General features: G+C 39.6%; 1 protein-coding gene across 10 annotated transcripts in view; it reads right to left on the bottom strand.

Annotated features, from left to right (window-relative positions):
- Positions 1 to 4,715: 4,715 nt before the first annotated feature.
- The window catches only part of cadm1a (cell adhesion molecule 1a), a 376,486-nt gene continuing 356,290 nt past the window's right edge, over positions 4,716 to 24,911 (bottom strand). For all 10 annotated transcript variants that reach the window (XM_044141659.1, XM_044141661.1, XM_044141663.1 and 7 more), the window contains 2 exons: positions 14,850 to 14,978; positions 4,716 to 10,189 (listed from right to left, as the gene is read on the bottom strand). In XM_044141659.1, coding sequence (XP_043997594.1) covers positions 10,071 to 10,189; positions 14,850 to 14,978 — 248 coding nt within the window. In that variant the 3' untranslated portion in view covers positions 4,716 to 10,070. The remainder of the gene's footprint in view (positions 10,190 to 14,849; positions 14,979 to 24,911) is intronic.

The raw sequence follows: 24,911 nt of genomic DNA, 5'->3' as shown, positions 1-24,911 counted from the left end.
AGGGTACATACATAGGGCGTATGTACCTATGTAGGGTACGCCCTATGTACCCTACATAGGGCGTACCCTATACTTAACTTGATTTAAAGAAGGTACAAAAGGTTCCCTTTAACTGAGGCTTCAGTTGGATTAATCAGATTGTTTGTAAAACATAATCTTCTAAAGCAGCTGACATCCTCTATGTGGATGATAACCTTTTATGACTTGCAAAGTTAAAACAAACACACCAGAAAGCATTAAAAACCTGATTTTGTTACCACACACAAAAAAAACCAACAGCAACAAATAAAGCAGAATAATTCTGTTCTGGCTATAACAACAGAAGGCAGGAATGAAGCGACGCGCTTTCTATCTGACTGATTGGAGGATGTTGAGTAATGAGTGTGTGAGCGCATTAAACATGAACTCACTGGCACGTTTTCTATGACTGATGGCCTGCCGCAGGTCTTCTCTCTCTAATCAATAGCTGGATCACCTTTACTTATTTAAGATGTTGCCTCATTATGTACAGCACTTCAGCTATAATGAGAGCCTGAGGTGCAAATGTAATTAAAACGATAACATCGTCTTTTACTCCAGTCATGGTCTGAAAACCGAACGGTTTGAAGATTTCAAAGACCGGGTGACGTACATTAAATATGAGGACAGGAGTTACACTTTCTCCATGACGGACAGCTCGATCGATCGTTCCCGACGTCAGCTGCACGCTCCGGGCTTTAACTCAGGTTTCCCGACGCTCCTCCAGGTATTAGCCTTTTGATTGCGTTAATTAGGACTCCTTGTTTTGCGCTGCTGCATTGGATTAAGATTTCATAACGTCTGCACCCGCAGAAAGCCCACCTCGGAGTAGAGTTGGATTATGACAGACCGTTTGCCATGAAAACAAACAAACAATAAAGAAAAAGAAATACATCGTAGATCTCAGAAAATGCGTTTTGGCTATCAGGAATGGTAATTTAAGATATCTGCAATTACATCCTGACTACTAAGAATTATAATTCGGGATTCCTTCAATTACATTTTGAGTCCAAATGGCCTTTTTAATATGAAATGGGTTTCGTCTGACTATCTGCAATCACTTTCTGGACATCTAAAGCTACATTTTGCCTATCCGGAATGGTAATTTAAGATATCCGTGATTACATTCTGACTGCTAAGAATAATAATTCAAAATTCAAGATATCTTGAAATCTTGAATCAAGTCACCGGCGAAGAAATCTCAAATTTATTTGGAGAGATCTCAAAAGAAATTTTGATCCCAAATATCTCCAATTTAGTTTTGCTGAGTCATTATTTGCTTTCAAGACATCTGCAATGTAATTTGCACTAGTCAAATCTATTAAACTATCATCTAAAAATACCTTTAAAATATCTACAACTATATATGTTAAATGTATTAAATTATGATTAGCCTGAAATGAGTGTTTCAGATAGTAATTCATTGTGGACATCTTGAGTTGAAGCCTCCATAACTCGACGGTACGGAGGTTATAAACCAGATGTCATTTATAAAAGTCAGAATGTAATTAGGAATAGCCTATTTCAAGTTGTTGCTTTATCTAGGGAAAGTATAATTAGCGATGTCTTAATTTGACAATATGTCTAGTAATAAACTAATTTCTGGTATTTGGAATAAAAGTGTGGTTAAGCCGATTTTATGGCTCACTTTCAGCAGGAAACCAACAAGCTATTCGGGTCGTTCCAAAATTAGATTAACGTGAAACTACGCCACAAAATGATGACACACCAGACGTGTGGCAGCGTTTGAAAGCGGAGCTTGGCTTCAGGTGAGGAAGGTGTCGTCATCCCTCCCCGGTCCATGCTGCGCGGGGCCTCAGGTTTCCTGGTGGGGGGCCAGGGGGGGGGGGGGGGGACGGCCGAGTCAAAGCCTGAATGCTGAGCAGAAGACTTTCACATCACCTTTCATCATTAAAGTCAACAGATTAAAGGAAGGTTAAGGAGCAGGAACGCTTTAGAAACTTCAAAAAAAAGAAAAAAAAAGAAAAAAAGAAGAAGCTTTAAGAACCGTATGCAAAAGCAGAAAAGTTTCAAACTTGAGATGAAACTTTTTGAAGAGCAACATGAAATTATTTTAGCTGTTTTAAAGATGAACACAATACACTTTCTGACGTCATTCCTCACTAAATGTAGCAAATGTTAAAGTTGCAGTATTTAACTTTTAGGGGAAAAAACTGTTTTATTATGAACAGTGACGGTATCTGTGGGGATATTAGTGAGTCATAATGTGATCAGTGACGTCAGTAACATGTTACTGACGTCAGACCTCTTCTTTCAGTAATGAGTAATCTAATGTGTTACTATTTCAAATCCAGTAATCAGATTAAAGTCATTTATCCAAATCACTGTTGGTTATTATTTTCATTTGTAATGTAATTTTATTTCCTCTATGCGTCTTGGGGAGCGACCGCCGTTTCTAGGCGACAGTTGTCAGCAGCAACAGAAACGTAAACAATGGAGGGAGGAGAGAGATGCACATTTTGTTGCTGGACAATCAGGAACTCTTTTGAGTTTGTGTCAAGTCCGATTATTTTAAGTGACTTTCGGATTGTTTTTTTTTTGTTTTTTGTTTTTTTCTAATGTCGCTAGCAGGTTGAATGAGTTGCGGTTTTTTGGGGGGCTTGTTTTTAAACATGAAGTTGCTCATTTGGGCCTGGAAATAAGCAGAGACTCATGAGGTAGTTTTATTCAGGCTCTGTTACTTCTTCAAATTAACTACGCCATCACTGAATGTAATTTATAAACAGTTCTTTGTTTTTACATCAGTAAGAGTCTGTTTCCTGCTTTCTGCAGCGCACGCTCCAGGGTTAATTTGCCCTTCTCAGTGTCTGACAGTGATGTAGGGGTTGGTCAGGTTTGCCCTGTGTGTTGTCTTGAAGGCATGGCGCCAGGTTAAACTGTGGAGAAGATTGGTTCCTCCACACACGCAGAAGTTTGTGAAGCTGTATGTGTTTTATGCAGTGTGATAACGAATTGTAAAGAAATAAGTGTTAAGGAGAAGTGTTTTGCAAAGCATGTCCATTTATCTAAGGTTAAAGTAAATCTCGTAAAACCAAGATTTAAGTACTGAAGTCCTTAAACATTACAGTTATTAGAGACTAAAGTATACAAATTGGAGCTCAGGGAAAGGATTGTATAAAGTGAGCAAACTGGATGACAGACACAGATGACGATCACACCAACACCCACAACACAGCCCCCGTTTGCTCCCCATGTGCCCCCCAACCCACCACCAGCGGAGGGTGGAGTTGAACAGACTAGAACCACCTCTGATTAGGAGACAATCTGTGACAAGATCGATCTCCTCCACCTCCTTTCTGAGCTGATATTGCCCTCTGAAGGAATGCATCAAAAACAACCAATCAGAGTCAAAAGGCGGGGCTTATTGCTGTCAATCAACTTTGTGACCAAACTCCTAATTGTCCTAATGGTGGAGAAACAACTTACCATTACAAGAAAACCGATTATACACTGTCATCGGTGGCTATGCTAACTAGCCTTAGTGTACATGGGCATGATTGACAGCACTCATCCCCGCCTCCTGGCTCTGATTGGTTGTTTCCAGTTAGCGCCCAGGGAAAGGAGAGATTGATGTTTTTTTTCCAACAGATTATCTGTCTCATGTCATACTGTCATCACATAGTTGCAGTTTCAACAAAAATGTAAAAAAAAAAAAAAAGGAGTGGGAAACCTTCAGCAACATCAAAATGAAACTTTATGAGAAAGCAGAAAAGTGTATAACTTGAGATGAAGCTTTTGAAAATAAACGCACGTTCTGACTTCAAATGTAACAAATGTTAATGAAATGTCTGGGGTTTTTAAAGATGATTTAGACTTTAAAATTCCCATCCTGCTTCAGAACCAAGCTGTGTTTGGGCTTTAGATCAGTTCAGAAAGTCAATTACAACAAATCAACCAGTTCCTGAAGCAGCTGTCACCTGTCAGAAACTCATTTTCTGTTTCTCCAGATCACTATCAGACAGGTTTTTATTTTTTTTTGGGAGACCATTTTACCCCGGTTTCTTTCTTTCTTGTTGAATTCTCATCTCTGACTTGACTGAGGCAGTAGCCATGTTTCTATCCAATTGTCATGCAAATTTGGCACATATTCATCTATTGGTTTGGAGCGAATCAAAGTTTCATCAGATGTTGACACTACGCATGGTTGTGATAAACAGGAACTAGCGGTTGCTAACTAGCATCGATTGCCTTCGAGTTGGAGGTTTTGGATGCTGCCATTGTTTTTTACGTGTCCTGTTCAGCAGCGTGGCACTTTGAATTGTCCGAGTGTCAAGGTGAGACCCAATAGATTTACTTTCACAAGTGGAGAACAACAGCGTTTGGCATGATGATAAAGTTTGATATATATAAACTTTATTCAATTTTGCTTTGGGTTTATTTCAAATGTGATGTACAAAAAGTAAAGGAGAAAGCAGGCGTGGCTTCATCATTTACGAACGTATCAGAAACGCGCAAGTAGAAAGGTTCTGGCTTGGAAAAAATGAGATTAATTGTGTTGTAACCAATGTAATTAATGTAAAGTAATGCTTTAAAATCCCACCCCTTCTTAATTTATTTGTATTCTTTGTTAAATTTAGCAGTTTATTAAAGCTGCTCAACTCTGTGCACCAACAGTATATCATCTCTGAATCTTGTTTTTGACCCACAGATCTGAAATAAAAAAAAGCCAACACATATTATTTTGGACATTAATATCTTTTCTCTTTTATTAAGACAAGAACTCTTCATTGTTTTGTAAAAATGTCTATTTATGAACCAATACAAAATGTGTATGGGAATGTGGAACTCCTGTTCTCCATTAATACACATTACATTTTTCTAAAGTACAGCAGAGAGACAAAAAGAACAATCTGAAAACAAGAACTGGGTGGAACAATCAAATCCTTTTTTGGGGGGGGGAATCAAAGGAGTTTGAAAAGGCGGTGGAGCGTTCAAAGTGACAGTAGTACAGCCACGACACGTTTCTGATCCTGCTTCATTCCAATAAACGTATGATATGTCAAAGAAAAGCAATACTTAAGACTTTCTTTTTTCTTTTTTACAGTGCACCAAATATTAAGAAAAAATACATAAAACATGTACAACATATTGTATATGCAAAACATCTCACCAGTTCTGGACCTAAAAAGAATGTGTTTGCACTTCCGGACTTGATGAACGCATTTGTACATGCCTTTATGTTGTCGACAGGTGGGGCCTAAACTTTGCATTCTACCTGAGATGCAGTCACATCGGTCAGCAACACACGAACCTGAGACAGGACATTATCAAAGGGATCCAATGTGCAGGAAACTACCTCCGTTACAACATATGTGCGTTCTTTTTTTTCTTTTTGAAATTTACAGGGAATATCCAGAAACATAAATCAAAACCTTATGTGTCATTTACTCCAATCTCTGATTTAATTCGACACACACAAATGGTATCTTTCATGTTTTCAGGAGTACAAAAAAGTCAAAATCAACAAATCGGCCTTAAGGAAGAAGCAACATCCCCGTCAGTTCCTGTATTGACGACTTTATGTCTTAAAACTGGATCTAAGTGGAAGCTGCCATTGGTCATGGAAGCAAAAACAGTGCTCACTGTAGAATACAAATCACAAAGTTGCAGCCTAACAGATGAAGTGGTATCTGCTCTGTGATCCATAAAGCAACAATAACCAGTCAGATATTTGTCATTTTTTTTATTCACACACCAGACCGTGAAACATCTAACCTAATCAGTCCCCGTTGCCTTACCACCCCCCCATCCAGTTTACACAAACACAAAACAGTGTCGTCAGCATACAGAGTGAACATAGTGGTGGTTTATATGTGACTTATTAAATCGAGCACATGACATGTGTGTAACTAGTATGTACACGTCCGGTGAAAAAGCCAAAAAATGAAACTCCCAGCTACGGCTAACCCAACTGTTCCTTTCTAGGGCTGCAAACATTTCATTAGCACAGACGGGGAAAGGTTAAAGAATGCATTTCAATCCGTCCCTTTTGACACAAACCTCAGCTTCAAATCCCCAACATAAAAAGCCCGAATGCTGTCTTCATGCATGGCGATGATATTTTAAAGCTATCACACAGCTGATGTGATTTACATTTATAAAATACAATGAACTGCTTAAAAGTCACAACTAGTGGTAGATATGGGGACACACCACAAGCAACACTCAGCTCCCCAAACGAGAACTCTGAAAACAGTTTCCAGTCCAAAACGTTCAGTGGGTTTGACTGATATGTATTTATACTGATGAGCTGAAAAAATAGAATAAATAAAATCAGCAGAAGACAGAGGTGTGAGGTCAAAACTAGCTAAAAAGCTAATGTTAGCAGTGTAAATATTAAAAGCATATGGGCTAAACCCAGCATGTCGACTAACATGAACTCACTCCATTCACTGTGTTGGGCTTATCATAAATAGATCAAATGATAATTTTAACTAACATGCTAATTGATGTTAGCATGAGGGCTATCACTGAAATACTGGCCTGCATTAGCATTCCCTATTCAGTTTGCAAAAAGATAAACTTAGCTAAAATGCTCATGCTAGCTTAAATGCTAATTTTATAGCTGATCTGGATGATGCATTAACATTTTTCTTGTATATTTTTTGTTTTATTGTCATTATCTTTTCTCCACTTCACTGTAACGTCTTTAGAGCTCAGAGGGTTGAATAGTTAGTTCTGATTAAAACTGTATTTCATTAATTATATCAGTGATTATCAGATTAACTGTGAGTCAGAAGGTCTGACAAAAAGTCAATCAGAACAAATTATCAGAGCTGCCAACTTTATATAGAGGCGATTAAAGGCGATCTAGTCAGTTTTAGAGATTTTCAGCTGTCAGGATCTAATTTTAGTCTTAGGAGTCTTTATGCATGAAGGCCCAAGATATTCAGTGGGATTAATTCAATGTTATCACATGATTTTAAATATTTGAGCATATATTCATGATTTTTTCATCTGGATTAGATAAATTCAATTAATTCAAACTTAAAAAAAAAATTAAATAAAAAAAAATTCCCCCAACAAAAGGCGGTAGATGTTTAAAGGGGCAGCATTATGCAAAGATCATATTTTGCACGTTTTAGTATTTCCACTTGGGTTTCTACAGCTTCTAACAGCAGCCCAAGCTCTTAAGACAAAACCACTCAGCTGTTTTCGGCGATACGTTCATGTTGTTAGGTGTCTGTAAAATTAGCTGTTTCAAAAATCTCCAGAATGTGATGTCACCAATCAGCAGGAACTACCCTGTTACCTAGCAACCCAAAACTGAGCTCCAGAATGTTTGGTCAGTTGGTTGTTGACTTACCATCCAGAAACCATTTGCTGTCTTCTTGTTGGTTTTGCAGGAGGCTCTACTAATGCTTTTCAAAGATGTATAGTTGTATAATTGCTCCTCTGTTTGCAGTCATTTTCACCTGCGAGTTTAAACATTGAGTTAGGGGGCGTGGCCAGCAGCAGCTGAATTTAAAGCGACAGAGGACTGAGGAGACTAAAATCACATTACCTAGGAATTATTTTTTGCAAAAAATAAATAACTAAATAAATAAATGTGATGAAATAGTTTTTGATGCCCACAGGCCTGTTCTAACTTGTTCATTTAGTCATTTTGCCCTGGAAAAACACCCAGAATTAAAATGACAGTGATACAGATGATGGCGTTTAAGCTTTAAGTGACACGAGGAGGGAAAACTACTAAATATTCCCACTGAAAGAAGCGCGCGCCAGCCGCTACCTCCACCCACATCCACCCACATCTGTCCTGGACTCATTAAACGTGTTGCTTGCTGTGTGAACTCATAAGAACCACAACAGAACCACCAGGCGCTCTGCATTGTTGACAAGCTGATGCAAACAACGGATTAACGCCACGGAGCAGAAAATATGAAGGAAGTTATTTTACAAGCAAACAATAACTTTTGGCATAACTCCAAACCGACTCCGGTTCGGTTCTGGCAGGTGGTGCTGAAGCGGAGCGCAAACGATCCTGGCGCGGATACAGACATGCAAAAGAAAGGGTGAAATATCGAAGCATTCAAGAAGCGGGCGAGTGAAAGCAGAACCCGAGTGGCGTGACTCTCAGAGCCGTTCGGTTTCCTCTCCGTTTGTCAGAACTTAAGATGAGAACCAAGGCGGTCAGGCGTTACTCTGGGATTTGTGATTCCTCTGGCTTCATCTACATCCAGTGTTTATGAGAAATAAATGAACCCACCGACCAACGCCCTCTAGAGCTCAAATGAAGTTCAAACTTACAGATGTTTCAGTTTAAAGCTGGTTAAGGCGGTTCTTTCTACTGCGTTAACTACACAACACGAACATCCCGCACTTCAACAACCAGGCATCTCCCTTGAAATAGGACATTTTATTTCTTATTTTCTCCACTTGGAAGAAAAATAATACTTTAGATTGAGAGAAAATGCAACCAAACTGAAATGCTGGTATGTGCAGGCATTTTAATCATAAGAAAAAGGAGGAAATTTTAATTAAGCAACATGGGAGAAAATTAGGGATGTAATTTAGAAAGTAGGTCAAGACTGGTTAAGGTGTTTATTTATGCAAACGTTCTGGTCATTTTGCCCCATCATTTTGTCACAAAAGTGAACTCTGGTTTGGTTCTAAATGTGAACACCAAGCGAACCAGAGACCGCTCCAGAAGTAGGAAGTAGACTACAGCGCAGAGCATTCTGGGTAACTACAACCAAAACAAACATGTTAGCCTAAGCGGAAGAAACGGCTCGTGGTTTTTACCTAAAGATAAAAGACAAATCCTCCAACCATTAAAATCTGATGACACTCCATTTTTGTACTATCTGATGAAGAAGGAAGTTGCGCTCAGTGTCGTTTTCATGTCGTTTCCTTCAGTGGTTCTTGGTGCAGCGCCCCCTCAGGTAAGGAGGAAAACAAGTTGCTCAAAAGGTTTGGTTGGTTTGACTCAAAGCGGTTTGAAAGTGATTAATCCCCAATCGAAGTGAGTCTACCAGACCATCAGGTGGGAACACACAGTAAGTCTGTGGTTAATATCTACAATCTCACTTAATGTTAGCTTGATTTAATTAAGGGTCAGAATCAATTGTAGGATAAAAATAAATAAATGATGGTTTAATTCACGGTTATATACAAATAAATTAAAGTTTTCATGAGATTCAATCAGTTTACGTACAAATGTGTGTATTTGTTTGTTTCCAGATGTAACAGCAGTAGGAGAGGAGGCAAAATGACCCATAAACCTTTGCATGCTCGCTTCTGCCTGTACCTTTAGGTGTTGTGTGTGGGGGAGTTTAATAAAAACAAACCCGCGTCTGGTTTAGGCTGTCCGTACAGTGACACACAAAGCACTCCATGCATTACGTCTTCAGAACCTCAGAGGAAAAAGAGAGAGGAAATGGCTTGAGACAAATCACAGTATACTTGAAAGAGTGTTTGTTATGCAGGAGAGGAGTAGAGCGTGCGTGTGCAGTCACATTTAGAGAAATGAATAAAGTGGCTGTGTAATTTTACCCTCATACAAAAGCCGACAGCACGCTGATAATAACAAGAGTTGGGGGGAAGAGGAGGGGATGAAAACGGGGGAAAAAAGAGCAACGAGGTTATGCAAATGACAATCAGCACGGGTGTAGAGTGTGGAGAGAACAAAAAAATTCAGAACAAGGCACAGAATTTTCTGCAAATGGTGGAACTAAAAGATAAACTTTGTACCAGCAGTTAGGGAGGTGTTAAATGGTGAAGCTCTCTACAGTGATTTCTGGCAACATCTGGCGCCCCCACCCAATCCCCACCCCCCCGACTCGCTTTTTACTTTATTTTTTTACATTTTGTCTTTTTTATCTTAAACACAAATAACATTCCATCTACATCTGCAGACTAGACTAAACGACGGCGTAAAACCAGGCTTTTCCTTCAAAATCCCTCCTCCATCCCTTTCACCAAAAAGCGATCCGAATCCGTCAAAAAAACCCCCAGCCCCATTCCCGGGAAAGCTGCTCGGCGTGCCGGCGACGACACCCGAGCGAGGGCGGGGTTCCCCCCGGTTCGGGTTAGATGTAATACTCCTTCTTTTCGTCTGAGTTGGTGTGGCCGCCCTCTGCATTGATGATGGCTGTGTCTGCGTCCGCTGCGTCGTCTGCACCTTTGGCTTCGTGCGTGAAGTAGGTACCTGAGGAGGGGCGGCAGAGCACAGAGTTACCGCGCAGCAAAGAGCGACTTATTCACGACGTCTACTACGAGTTAGGGCTGCACAATGAATCAGTAACAAGACACATGATCAATTGATGATGCATATCAATATTCAATATAATCACCAGTCATTTTTTGCCTAAATCACCTTTTAGCAATAGAGAGGTGGTGTTTATTTTGCAAAAATACGTTTTGACAACATTATTTTAGAAAGGTAATGATTTACAGAACCGCACAGAGCTGCACGGCCTTCTGGGAGATGTAGGCAGAGGAAACCTTTAGCTGCTCAACCTCTATGCTAGTTGGGTGGGGTTGGTGGCAACAACTAACTCTCTCACTGTGTAGTTGCTTAGCAACAACCTGCTGAGTAACAAGCAGTTTAAAATCCCCAACTTTTACGCCCCTCCTCCCCCCACCAACTTTGGTTACCTAGCAACAACCTGTTGAGTAACAGCAGCAGTTTCAGTTTTGTGCTTAAAATAAACAACGGTGCCAAACAGTAAAGATCAAGCCACCAGTTTGGCAGATATTTCAGATAGTTAAACCAAAAAATCTAATCAATAATTGTTGATAGAGTCTCATGTTGTGAGAAGTTTTTCAGCCACATCGTTCAGCTCTGCTCTGTGTGCTTATTTCATGCTAAAAATGAGGCTCTGTGCTTGTAGTTTACCTTTCATAAGCTATGGACACATTACATGTTGTTGTTTAACAAAAATACGATTCTTGGATACGATCCCTGGAGATGTATGTATTATTAATTTAGTGCACTGCACCACAACAAAGAAAAAATAAAACCTAGCAAAATCGTTGAACAACTCAAAACCAGCCACATGTTGGCCCGTCAGGATAACAAATTTTGCTGGACGGCAAATAGTCACAGAAGTTATTGCGATAAACTATGACATTGTTGTTTAGAGAACATTTTTATGTAATATAATGGTAATGGCATAATAATGCAAGCACACATTCTCTAAGCTCAATAAACATTTAACACCAGAGCTGGAAGACATCTTGAATATCCAAAATAAATAAACAAAACAACAGAAATAAACAAAATATAATGAGTTATGAAGTTTCTGTAAACAAAATTATCCTTAAATAGAAAGAAAAGGCCAGTTAAGACCAAAACAGCAAACTGAAGACTTTTATCATCCAGGTTTTGGCAGAATGAAAAACCATGCAAATGAAAAGTATTGATTTATTGCTGATCATCACGTTTTATAAACTTAAAATTAAGCATTTAATTAGTCTACTTTCTACTACACTACAAGTACATGGACCGCACTAAACTCGATATACTCAAGTATACTCATCAAAATAAACTGAGTATGATACTTTTTGCTAAGGGACGTAGCGGCTAACAGCCTGCTGCTTTAGATGATGCCACAGATTAAAATGTGACCCTCCATTCACAGCACCTGATTATGTAAATCCTCACACACACACACACACACACACACACACACACACACACGCACACACACACTACCGCCACACTCAGATTCTCCATTTTCTTCCGGTTTGCTTGCTGCAGGATTGGCACATGAAAATCAGGGCCTTGAAATGATCTTGAGTGCGCAGAGGAGTGTGGATCGCACGTTCGAATTAACCTTGTCAAGTTGGGCAAAAGAAAAGGCCACTTCAAACCTCATTTGCAAGATTTATTCACACCCTGTCACAGCGGACGAGTTTGGTAATGATGACAATATATCGAGGCTGAGTGAGGGAGAAAAATGCCAAACGTGAAAAATTACTGTTTGATCAGACAGAAACAAGGTGCTCAGTGGAGCTGCGGTCAGTACCAACCTGCTGGAGGATTTTCTTCTGCTCTGCTTTAATGTCACACTCAGACCAAACTAATGTTAATATTACACAAATATAACCTGAATAAACACACATAAAAAAACAGCTTTCAAAAGCAACCTGGCCCTGTGTGAAAAAGTGATTGCCCTTGAAAGTTAACAATCTGGTCAAGTGCCTCATTTCAGCAGTAAGGCAGTCCAGAGTGTTTTATATGGTAAAAACATAATTAACAAACAAAACCAAAGAAGAAACATTTCAGTGGCAAAATAAGGAGTAAAGAAAAGTTATTATCTAGACTAAAATATGGCTGGACAATATGGCAAATGTGCCACAATATAACCGTTTCATATCCATCAATACATATAATAATTGATGAGTTTATGGTTTTAAATTTCTGAAATACTACCAACCTGATGGTGTGACCTTTCCTGTTTTATCCACAATCATACTGCCACCGCCATGTTTCATCCCCAGACCTCCATACTGCCACCGCCATGTTTCCCTCTGGGGATGGCAATAAACTGGCTCTGTTGTGGGGTCTGAACTGGACTGCATTATGTCAGCATCAGATCAAAGGACCCTGAATAAGTTACTCAACATCATGGACAACGACTGTCATCCACTCCACAGTACCATCATGCAGCAGGAGAGTCTGATCAGCTGGAGACTTCGCTCCCTGACATGCTCAACAGACAGACTCAGGAAGTCATTTGTACCAAGGGCCATACTATTGTACAATACCTCACTGAAGGGCAGGGGAGAAGTGGACTTCTCTGCATAGTACATCGACACAGCAGACTTCACCTCCACACTCCTTTTAGTGTCATACAGACTGATGGACTGAACTCTGACTGACTCTATGGGCTACATTATTAGTCAACATGCACTCCTCCATTCTGGCAACCGTCTTAAATTTAAATTTAGCACTTACCATGTTAGTGTTTTTTAGTATTTTTAGTAATGTTGATCTGGTAATTGTGTTAATTTAGTAATCTTGTGTTTTTGTAATATATTGTGTGAACTGTAGTGTATGTTGAGTGTAATGTCTTAAGCTGCTGGGACCTTGAATTTCCCCTTGGGGATTAATAAAGTATTCATCATCATCATCATCATGTTCCTCTTCTGGAAAATTGCTGTCCTGCTTCTAAGCTAGATGTAATAAATAAAATAATTATTGTGGATTAGATTGTTGTAGGGTTCTTCCTGTTAGAAAGTAGTTGTTTCTTTCCACTGTCACCACATGCTTGCTCAGGCTGACTCAATGCATTCAGCCTGGCTTCCTTAAATCTGAAGTTTTGCCACATGGCATTAAATTATTGACTCATTTTGACTGTGTTCCATTAAAAATTGAAGTTTAGATTATCTTGGTGCTTAATTTCCACTAACACTGGAAATGTTGTGACCTGCTGAAGTACTTGGCAGGTTGACCAACATTTCTGAAGCGTTTGCTTTGGAGAAAAGCTGCCAAACTGATAATGTGCTGATGCCAGTTAACCTGAAACTCTGACCCAAGCAGAGTGATAACATAAAAACATTTTTCCGCATCTCTAATTGCCTCACTTATGCCATTTCCCCTCTGAAGTGTTAAATGTACGCAATCCCATTTCCTCCTGCGTTGGAAACATTAACGTGCAAAATTCTTTATAGATTGTAATTATCCGGCCGTCATGAGGGCGGCGTGCGATGAATGTCGTGCTAGAAAAATGCAGTTTTACTCGTCATCAGTAACCCGCAGCACTAATGGCTGCTCCTCCATCATTTGGCAAACTTCCAGCCAGTGATGTAATAATAAGAGAATGAAACACACTGAAGCACTTCACCTTGTGACGGCGCAGATGGCGCTCCAGAGTATAAAAATGAGCTTCTAAGAAATGTTTTGGCTTAAATATCTTTAAATAAAATTCTTAATTCATCTCCCTTTCACATATTTGATCATTCTGACCATTTTAAGAGGAATATTTGACCTTTGAACCCGTCAAGCTTTTATTATTTTAATGGGATTTAAAAGGCTCTCACACAGAAGAGACAAAGCGACGCCAACTGAGCAATCTGTCCAATAAAAAAAACAAACAAACCCCGAATTCTCGTTCATCTAGTTGATTCTTTGAAAAGTACCAAAGATACCACAGACTGTGGACGCTGACATTAGCGTTAGCATCTGCGCTGCTGCTACATGTTTAGCACTGAGATGCTCTTTCAGGCCTGAACAGGTTTGCTGACAGGCTAACTCCTTTTAGCACAACTTGAACACAACAATAGTCTTTTGCAGCATCCAATCAGATCGCTTTGGAAGCTGAAATCAACTCTTAGTAAGACGAGAGAAGCGGTTTTGTTCTCCATCATCGTTATTTGCGGATTTCACACGTGCATCTGATTTTTGGGTGGACCAGAAACACGTGAATAAAAAGGTTCCGGCTTGGGAAAAAAGATGCTACTGCATTAGAATCTCTGTAATTATTTAATCCAAATTAGAAAAATTTAAGTTCTGACCCTACTTGAAAGGTCACATGTAATAAAGGTTTACTTATTCACTTTTGTACTTCAAAACTGAAGAAGCCTTTTGGGTGAGAGATGAAACATTTTCAAGAAACAATAGAATAAGTTCTACGTAAGAACTTAGGGTTAGCTTACCAACTAAAGTACCGTCTGAGTGTAAAAAGCTCAGACGATAAATCTGAGCTTCATCAGATCATGTGAACTAATAATTTTCTGAAGAAAACCTAAGAAAGACTGTAGTTAGTTGAAAGCAGAGTGAAAATAAACTATGGGTGGTTTAAAACTCTTGCACATCTACAAAAACTAATAAGTGAGACCCAGAGTATGAACTGGTCTGCTACCTTTGTGTCTTGCAAAGTAGCGTCCCAAGACGATGAGCAGGCAGAGCATGGCGAAGACGACCACGGCCACCACTCCTCCGATGACGGCGTGGTCCACCGTCCTCGGTGCTCCTTCTCCAGCTCGAGAGTCTGAGAAGAGAAAAGTCCATGAGAGAAACAGAACCAGTAAAACCGCCTGCGGCTTGGTGGGAAAGGGGATTAGCTGCCGAACTGCTGTGGATCTGACAGAGAAATGTAACGTAGATGGAGAAGAACCTAAAATCTGCTGCCTTAGCAACTCAAAAACACGGCGGTGTGGGTCGCCTGTCACCGGGCGACTAACTCACATCCTGTTAATATACAAGTGTTACTACTGTCGTTCAACATAAACTAGATTATTTTGTTAATTTTTATTAATCAATTCATTGAAAGACATGAAAACAGACACCAAAGTTAAACTGAAGTAGCAACACTTGATAGTTATATATTGATATATATCTAAATAATTCTAAATAACACAATATTTCTCCATCAAATATGAACATATTAAACACAGCTGAGCATCTTTTTTATCAGTTACAGTATCGTCATTGTGCAAACTTAAAATGTTTAAATTTTAAGGTTTGGTCTGTCACAATAACAAGCTTTGATGGACGGATGGATAAATGAGGCAAATACAGATGCAGAAAAATGTTTTTATGTTATCACTCTGCTTGGGTCAGAGTTTCAGGTGACTTGATAAGTTGCACATTATCAGTATGGCAACTTTTCTCCAAAGCAAACGCTGGGATAAATTGTCCCAGAAGTTATCGTGATAAACTATAATACTGTTGTTTTGAGACTATTTTCAAGAATAATAATGCAATGATCAATAAACTGTAAGCTGTACTCAACATTTAACACTGGAACTGGAAGACATTTTAAATATCAAAAATGAACAGATGAAGCATCAGAAACAACAAGTACAATGAATTATGAAGCAAAAGTGTTGAAATTCAGACCAAAGCACCAGAATGAAAACTTTCATCATCTGGTGTTTGGCAGGAAGAGAGAAACGATAAATGATGCAAATGGAACCTACTCAGTTTGTTTTAAGTTATGATGCGATTAATGCATTTCTTGTGACAGACCTACAGTCGAAGGGTAACTTATATGTGGAGCTTTTACAAATTACAGGGCTTCATAAAGTATTCACACCCCTGTAGCTTTTCCACAAGAAATGATAAAGTATTGGGAGTATAAATCATAAGTGAGTTGAGGATACTTGCAAAGTGCAAAGAAAATCCTGTGAAAGGGCAGTGAATCCTCCCAGAAGCTAAACCACAAAAATTACTCCAACAGCTCATCAATATTTGTGTTTCCATCAAGGTTTTCATGTTGGTTCGGTTCAGTGGTGGAGGTCCAACTGTGATCTGGAATATTTCATCTTGTTGTCACTAGTCTGGTTCTTTGACTCCAGCAGGAAATCTTCTTAAAAAGCTAAACGAGCTCCTCAAAACATTGAGAGACCTTTTTCCTCTTATTTTGTCAAACATAAAGCTGCAACCAACAGTCACAAATTGCCACAGTTCACAGTTTGAGATGATTCTAAAAAATAAAAAAAAGTCAGGAACTATAAATGGTTTTAAAATTTTCCTTCCTCTGACGGTTCAAACAAAGAGCCATGCAGTTTAAAATCCGCCTCCCATGTGAGATAATGAAACCACAGTGGCTGTGTTTCCCTTAATGAAAGTAATTGCACCTAAGTGATAGTTTCTGCGTATAAATTGCCTCCCGGGACGTTTCCAGGAACTGTCAGGGATCTGCGGCTCGTTTCAAAGCAGATTGACGCTGCTTTTCGGTGTGATTTAAATAAAAATCACTACCTTTTAAACTGACTTTGCAATTATTTCCCATCCTGCTGTTTGCAGAGCAGAGAGAAAGTCAGACGGCACTGATTTCATGAATGCATTACGTCTGCTGCCCCCTACAGGACAAAGCTCCACAACAGACGAATAAACTTTAATTTGCCGTGCTGACTTTGAATTCTTTTTATTTCTCCACTAAAATTAATTCAAAACCAGAAACTTTTGGTGCAGACAATCACAACCGTCCTCTGCACCCCGTCTGCAGCCCTCCGCCCCCCGAAGCCACATTAACATTGTAATAGGAAAGTGTGTTAAAGCACAACTCTCGCAGCCTGACAAGAAGTGAATTGGATGTCAGAAGGATTCCTGCTCAGTTTAATTGAACTCGCCCGGCGCTAAATAAAGAAAATATGCAGTCAAAATACCCTCTTAGATCTATAAGGTGAAGCTTTGTTGAGTTTGACAGGTAGAACAGCACTGACCTCCACAGCGCTGTTTTCATCACAATGTTAAAAAAATGGTCTGAGTAAATACAAAAAGCACTTTTAAAATGGTAACTACCCCCTAAACTTAATCATTTTGTCCCACTCTTCTTGTTCTTTCAGCTACATTGGAGGTTTTTAGACCCTAAACATCCTATGTAAGGTCGCCCCACACCATACCAAACAGATTTAAATCAGAACTTTGACTAGGCCACTCTATCTTTTGTACAGGTTAATCCATTCAGAGTTAGATCATTTGGGGTCTTTCTGCATGGAGTTTGCATGTTCTCCCTGTGCATGGTGGGTTCTCTCCGGGTTCTCCGGCTTCCTCCCACAGTCCAAAAACATGACTGTCAGGTTAATTGGTCTCTCTAAATTCTCCCTAGGTGTGTGTGTGAATGGTTGTGTGTCCTGTATGTCTCTGTGTTGCCCTGTGACAGACTGGCGACCTGTCCAGGGTGACCCCCGCTTCTCGCCCGGGACGCAGCTGGAGAGGAACCAGCAACCCTCCTGACCCCATTAGGGAAGAAGGGTGAATAGAAAATGGATGGATGGATGTGGATCATTGTTGCTCTGCCTAACCCAAACTGGTCCATCAGCTGCAGTATTCAATATATTAGCCATCTGCCGAATCAGAAGCTAAGTTCAGGATTTTATATAATACAGTATGTTTATGATTGGTGTCACGTTGGATGACTGTAAACTATGTCAAAATTTTACTTGATAAAGTTTTCTTTAAAGAAAAAAAATAAGAGTTTAGTTCTGGTGGTGCCAACACCAGAATATTTGTGCTATTAGACAGCAGAATAATGGTGACCAGACTAGCCATAGTAGGTAGTCACCAGTCTCTACAAAGCTAATGCTAGCCCGTTCATGCTAATGTACAACACAGGAAATGGCCAATTCAGTGGGTGACCAGCTAGTGAATAGGTATGCTATTCACTAGCCTTTCCAAAGCTAATGCTAGAAAGTAGCCTCCTTCTGATTTGCTAGCATCAGCCGCTCATTTACCATTGTTGGCCAATCATTAATCAGAGATCAGTAGCTAGCTTCAGAATGATATAGCTTCCAGCGACAAGTTTTCTCGGACGTAGTCAATACAAGTCAGGCTAGGCATGCTAGTTGTTAGCCTCTCCAAAGCTAACACTAGACCATCTTTGCGAATGACCAGCAGAGGAAGAAGCCAACCCAGAGGGCGACCAACCTATGTGTGCTAGTCACTAGCCTCTCCAAAGCTAATGCTAGTGAGTAGCCTCAGTTACCATTACCAGCCTCTCATTACTCAGATCAGTAGCTAGCTTAGAAATGCATGTAGCGTCCTGTAACAAGGAAATAGTCTGCTGGGTCCCAATAGTCTTAATTTTGGCTCTGAAACTGCACCAGTTGCAGACTTTGGTTGGAGCCAGTGGTTATTTGAGCTAACATTGCGGTTGCCTCGACAACATCAGGTGATTTTTCTCCACACAATGGCAGCTCTTTGGATACTTCCTCTCTTTCTTCACCATTCTCTGTAAAGCTGACAGATGTTTGTACGCAGCTGTATGTCGTGTTCTTATTCCTCCGTGAAATTAGAACTTTTCAACTGAATCAATATAAGCCTTAAATTAATATGACATTCATGCTGATGAGCTGTAATAAATAGTTTGAGGCTGGCTATAAACCATGTCACAAATCTCGCCTGGAATGTAATTAGCGGGAAACTTGCAGGATCTTCGTTAAAGCACCGTGAAGATGCATCGTGTTGATGAGACCAAATGGGTTATTAAAGGACTTAATGTAGCAGCAAAAAAATAACATTAACCTCAGAATGGAAGTTATGAACTGAAGATGTAGGACATTATGAGAAAAAACTAACTGTATAAGAGATAGTCATAATTACTTCCCCAGCAGTAGCTCATGTATCATGGCTCTCAGCTACTGTACTGCCCTTTTACAGCCAGGGATGCACATCTGCTCTACTTCCTGCTCAATCTCCAAATTGAAAGTATTCAGAGGCTAAAATTATTTTTCTCCCCAAGTGAAAAACCTGAAAATAATGTGAAATCTCTCTCTCTTACCTGCACAAGAATAAATAGAACACACAATATTTTACATTTACCTTAGAGTTTAACATTGGGCTTATTCTTTTCCATTTTTTTAAGTCTATAAAATGTTTTTGGTTTATTCCCAATACTACACAAACCTCTCTGTATTTAGCCAAATGTAATAGAAGAGCGTTCTAAAGTAAAAATTCAAGATATTTGTGACACGGCTTATTACAAGACAAAAAAAGGCCATTTATTAAAAATTATTTTTTGTTGGACTGAACATTTTTAGTTTAAGAAGATATAAACTTGCCATGGATGATTACATGCTAAAAAAAGGCCATAAAAAGTGTTTGAAGGCCATGCAAAGTTAATCCAAGGGCCACAAAATGACAGAAAAGGGCAAAACAATGATGAGATTGAATGTTGAGTATTGTATCAGACGTATTATACAGTGATATTGATCATGTGTTTATCCCAAACCGAGGATCCAGCAGTCAATCGGGAGCGGCCATTTTGGCGGGAGAGAAACCTAGGCGGGAGAGTTTCTCATTTTCATGGAACATGTTGATGGAGACGTGAAAGATCTCCTAATTGGATCTCCTAATCTGCTAATTAAGCATTGGTGATGTGGGCGCTGTGCCTGTAGATAGAGGGGCAATAAGGAATACAGCAGCACAATGTGGGCGGGGTGTCACCGGCGCACAACGCCTCGTCAAGATCCACTTCCAGTGCCAGCGGCGCTGCTGGTTAAAAAGTGAATGTAATTAAAGCACCAATGAACCTATTCATTGAACCTATTTAAAAATGTCAGGGAAATCTTTCGCCTCTTGGGTGGCGAGCTACGTCGCTTCCATACAGAACGACTCCGTCGAAGGTTTTATTAAGCCTTCCTGAAAGATGTCAGAGAAAGGGGCTTTTCATTTTGCTTCTGAAGCTGTGTAAAAACATGGAAAAGTTCAAATTTAAATAATAAAAGCAGGCCAATTATTCTTCTCCAGCAGTGATTCAAGAGATGGCTTCATCCGCCAGAGGAGTGTTTGTTATGAATTATTTTGAGACGTTAGAGTAACTGGAAAAAGTTAAAAAAACAAAATCCTCCTCAGAAGCTAAATAAGATATAAAGTGATGTTTCTGCATCAATCAGGCAGAAATGGAGAGACAAGCTGGAAAAGTCAGAAGAGTAGAAGAAGAAGAAACATCCTGGATGCTTTGGGTCCCGCAGTAAATCGACATCTACATCCACTGCAGGAGCTCATCAGCGACTCATCCAGAAGAACAGCTACCTGCCTCAACTAAGGTCAAAGGTCATAATTCAACATTAAGACAGAGAGAAAATATCTTCCACTGGAGAGTTTCAAGACCAGAGGAGAGAAAAGAAAAGGAAGGAAGGAAAATGAAAGAGAAAAGGTAGGAAGGAAACAATAGCACAGATGGGCTATCGTTCACACTGGATTTGTTGTTAGCCCTGAATAGACCAATGTTAGTCTTGGATAGGCTAGCAGTAGCTTTTGATAGGCTTGTGTTAGTCCTAAAAAGGCTAGCATTAGCCGTTGATAGAGGCTAATGCTAGCCTTCAAAAGAAGGCTAATACAGGCAATAGCCTTTGAAAGGCTATCACCAGTCCTGATTAAGTTAGCAATAGCTTTCGATAGACTTGGATTACCCTTGGATAAGCTAACACATCGCATGGCTGGGCTGGTTTGGCCTAGTATGTTTTTTTAATGTAAAATTTATAAAGAAAACTGGCTGGCAAACATTATCTAAGCAACATATAACAGATGTGTTTATGTTTTTTTTGAAACAGTTCACTGTAATCCACCTTGACACCTAGCATAAACATACTGTATTCATATTTGTGCTGATTCTGCAGACAGCCAAAGGGAGTTAGCTCTAGTTTAAAAACTTCAATACTCAGACTCATAAAACGTGGACTAGATTATTCAACACTAAAAGCAGAATATTACCGGGTGTGAAAACACACTTTGTTTAACTAAATAAGACAAACCCAAGGAGTTGGAATTTGCATTTCATTATCATTTTACATCCTTTTCACTCTCCAGTTTTCTTTCTCTTCAGCTGGAAATTAGGTTTTAAATAAAACATGCGTTGAAAGTTAAGCATCATCGGTAGAAAATCTATTTTCTGGCACCAACATCTCAGCCAGCTTTTAAAACACATTCAAAGGCCTGAATCTGGTTACAGGATTAAATATCTAATTTACAGCAGGTGGAGAGCTGCATGGGTAAATAAAATCCTGCTCATATTTCCCTCACATGTAACATCAACCTGTGTGTTACATGAACTCCACTTCTGGTGTCAAACAATATAGAGAAGAGAAAGTGTTCCAGCTAGCAAGCCAAGGCGAGCCAACAGTACATTACCTCCTTTGGAAACCTTGCACCTTTTTTTATCTGACGGGGCCATTCATCATTTATCTAATCATGGCAAGTCCTCATCCAAAATGTAATATAATTATGGGCTATAACTGTTCTCAGGATATTAAGCTGTATCTGGGCCACGGCTAGCTCAATAAACACCTTCTAATAATGGCTTTTAGTGGTCTCTGGAGCGACTTATCCTAACACACAAAGGACTCTCTACGGCTCCCAGGGCCAAATGAGTTTGCAGCTTGTTGCAGAGATGCACATCAGTCCTGTTAATGGGGACACAGTTTGGCAAAAAAAAAAAAAAAAAAAAGAGAACGAAAGCAGCCCAGTGGTGCTTCTCTCCAGCCTCCAGACTATTCTCTGCGTGATTATCTACCCGACTCTTTCCTCCCACCCTGCTGTCGCCAAGCTGCACCAGTCACCCCGTCAACAGCTGGAGACTTTGCCCTGGTTGGTGCAGCTGCATTCCCCTAAATAAACAGTCACCTGACGAGCACAAATAAGGTCAAAACAATTATTAGCCGTGTTTTAATCATAAAGAAAAGGCCAGGAGATAAATAAGCCGTCCTGGAGAGAAAACACAGACTCCCAAAGTGGAGTGCCATGCCGCCTCTTCCCCCGCCTCATTGATAACAACAACAGAGACTCTGTGTAGCCCGGTGTTGTGTGACAGAATGGTATCAGTGAAATGACATCGGGGGCTTTGTGTAGATCTGTGAAAACAGCAGACGCAGCCCTGAGTGAAGGAGCTGTGCCAACAGAAATGAGGAGCTAATCCTGGAGAAGAAGCCAAGACAATGGCTGCATTACCATACCGACAGTAAACAGAGTGCAGCAGTGCACTCGCCAGTCAAGGTCGTCCATGAACTGCTCACGGATTAATACACAAACTTCTGTGCCAAAGCAAAATGTTAGCAATGTGTTGTTTTTGGAGAACAAGAACTTCATCATTCGTTCCATCTCCAGCTGCTGTGGTTCTTTCTCTCGGCTGAGTCAAACCAACCAAACAACCTGTTCCCCTCCTGGCCTGTGGGGGCGCTGCACCAAGAACCACTGAAGGAAACAACACAAAAACCTCTGAAGACACTGAGAACTTCCTTATACACTAAATGGAAACAACAATATGCTGGAGTCAAATTATAGCGGCATAATTAGCTAAAAGATCACTGGCGCTAGGCTAATGCGCTAGTTTTAGTTGTATTTACCCAGAATGCCTTGTGCCGTAGGCCGCTTCCAGCTTTCGAAGCATTTTCGGTCCACATGGCGTTCACGTACAGATTAAAAATTCACTCCAACTGAAGTCATAAAGATGTTTGTAGGCAGACCATAGTTTGCTATTTTGGTGCAATTACGCGTTCATGCCTCCCCTAAAAACCAAACTTTCTAGACAAATGAGCTGAGACGCCTTTATAAAAAGAAACATGTCCGCCACATCATTAAAAAAAAATATCATCATACACATGGGTTCTTGGGTTGGATTTTAGTTATTATGACGCTTTCTATCAGCAAGCGTCTCTTGATATCTCTTGCTTATCTGTTACAAGATAAACATCAATATAAATTAGCTTAAATTAAAAGCTAAGATAGTGCGACTGCGACAAAAGATTATTATTTTAAGGTTTTTCATTCATCTTTACCAGTCCAAATCATGAATGAAGCTAAAAGCATCAAACCTTTCCAGTTTTTTTCTGAATCCTTTAACCTGGCTGAGTGCATGGTGTTGGTCTTCAGTTCAAACTGGAAGTCAAAGCAAAGAAAGCATGGGGGATGGATGGTGGAGAGGATCCCTACAGTTATTCAGAATGTCACTGAAAGAGAAAACATTAGTGATGTTTTCAATGATACATTCCAGCTTGTTACATTTTAGAAATGAACCCGGAAAACCTCCACGGTGGCTTTGCCTGCCAAAAAGCAAGCGACCGAAGCGTTTCAAGGACCTCAGCAGCTGAAACGGTGAGATTAAATTAGAACAGGAAAGAGTGGAAGAAGGTGCTTTACTCTGGATATTAATAATCAATTTCAATTTCCTCTCAGATCTAATTTTTACCTTGTTGAAATAGAAATACTTTAGGATGTGACCCACATTCTAGGACAAAAGAACAGAATAGTCCATGAAGGATAATTGGAACTTTTGGGAAAAACTGTAAAACTGTCGTCTTCGTGGGAAAACCAGAAATACTTTAATTTAAAAGTAAAACATTAAATATGTTTACATTTTTGCTTTTTTGTTCAGTAGAAAGAACAGGAATTGAGCTAACAGACCAGGTTTTGGAGAAATAAAGATGGAGAAATAATCTCAGTTTACAGAGTCAAAACTACAGTTTTAATTAGTTTACGTTTATTTAATGTAACATTACAAATGTATTAGAAATTATTGTCTGTTTCTACATAACCATCTTTTTAAGGGAACAGCTCCTGAGTGTGATAGTCAGTGACAGAGACCATTGGGTGGCAATATTTTACTTGGTTATATTAATCGACTTTCGAGTCAAAACGATTATTCATTTTGATTTCTGCTTTAATTTATCGATGTGCAAAAGATCCTCGTGATCTTTCTGGGAATCGATGAAAGACTAAGTAAGTTTGCCTTCTTCTGGTTCTGGTCTGCTCTGCATCCCCAGAACCAGAACCAAACGAGGAGAAGCGGCATTTAGCATCTATGCACCAAAAATCTGGAACAAACTTCCAGAAAACTGTAAAACAGCTGAAACACTGACTTCCTTTAAATCTCAACTAAAAACCCACTTGTTTAGAGTTGTATTTGAAACGTAATCAATTGCAAATTTATTGACAGAATCTGACTTGATGTTGTGTTTTTATTGTTGATTCTATGTTGCATTATGTTTTTGTGTTTGATTTGATGTAAAGCACTTTGAAATGCCTTGCTGCTGAAATGTGCTATACAAATAAAGTTTGATTGATTTTGATTGATTCAACGACGACGGGTTGGGTTGGATCCCTCTATTTTATCTTGTATCTTCCTCTTTGTTTTGGTGCTTTCCAAGCATGCATACGTTCCAGTACCGTCTCCACGGCGTCGTCAGAACGCCATTACAAAATGGAGGCCCGTAGACAGCATGTTTTGGGACATTTTAAGTCGACTTTGAAAGTTAATAAATGAGAACTGGGATTTTATGTGAATGGATTTATTTTGGCACACCCCTTTCTAACAGATCCATAATTCTCTCTATTTAAAATGGGAAAGACAAGAAAACATGATACTTAAATGTGTGTTTGGAAACACTAAAGGATTTCTTCCTTGATTTAACAAGATATAGCTCCTGAATCTATTTCCGAGCTCTGGCAGTTAAACCTTTCAGGACGACTAAAAGACGACATG

The sequence above is a fragment of the Gambusia affinis genome, linkage group LG15 (genome assembly GCF_019740435.1).
Source record: "Gambusia affinis linkage group LG15, SWU_Gaff_1.0, whole genome shotgun sequence".
NCBI classification, from domain to species: Eukaryota; Metazoa; Chordata; class Actinopteri; order Cyprinodontiformes; family Poeciliidae; genus Gambusia; species Gambusia affinis.
The sequence above is the reverse complement of the archived record's forward strand: the minus strand, read 5'-3'. Positions and strand labels throughout refer to the sequence as shown.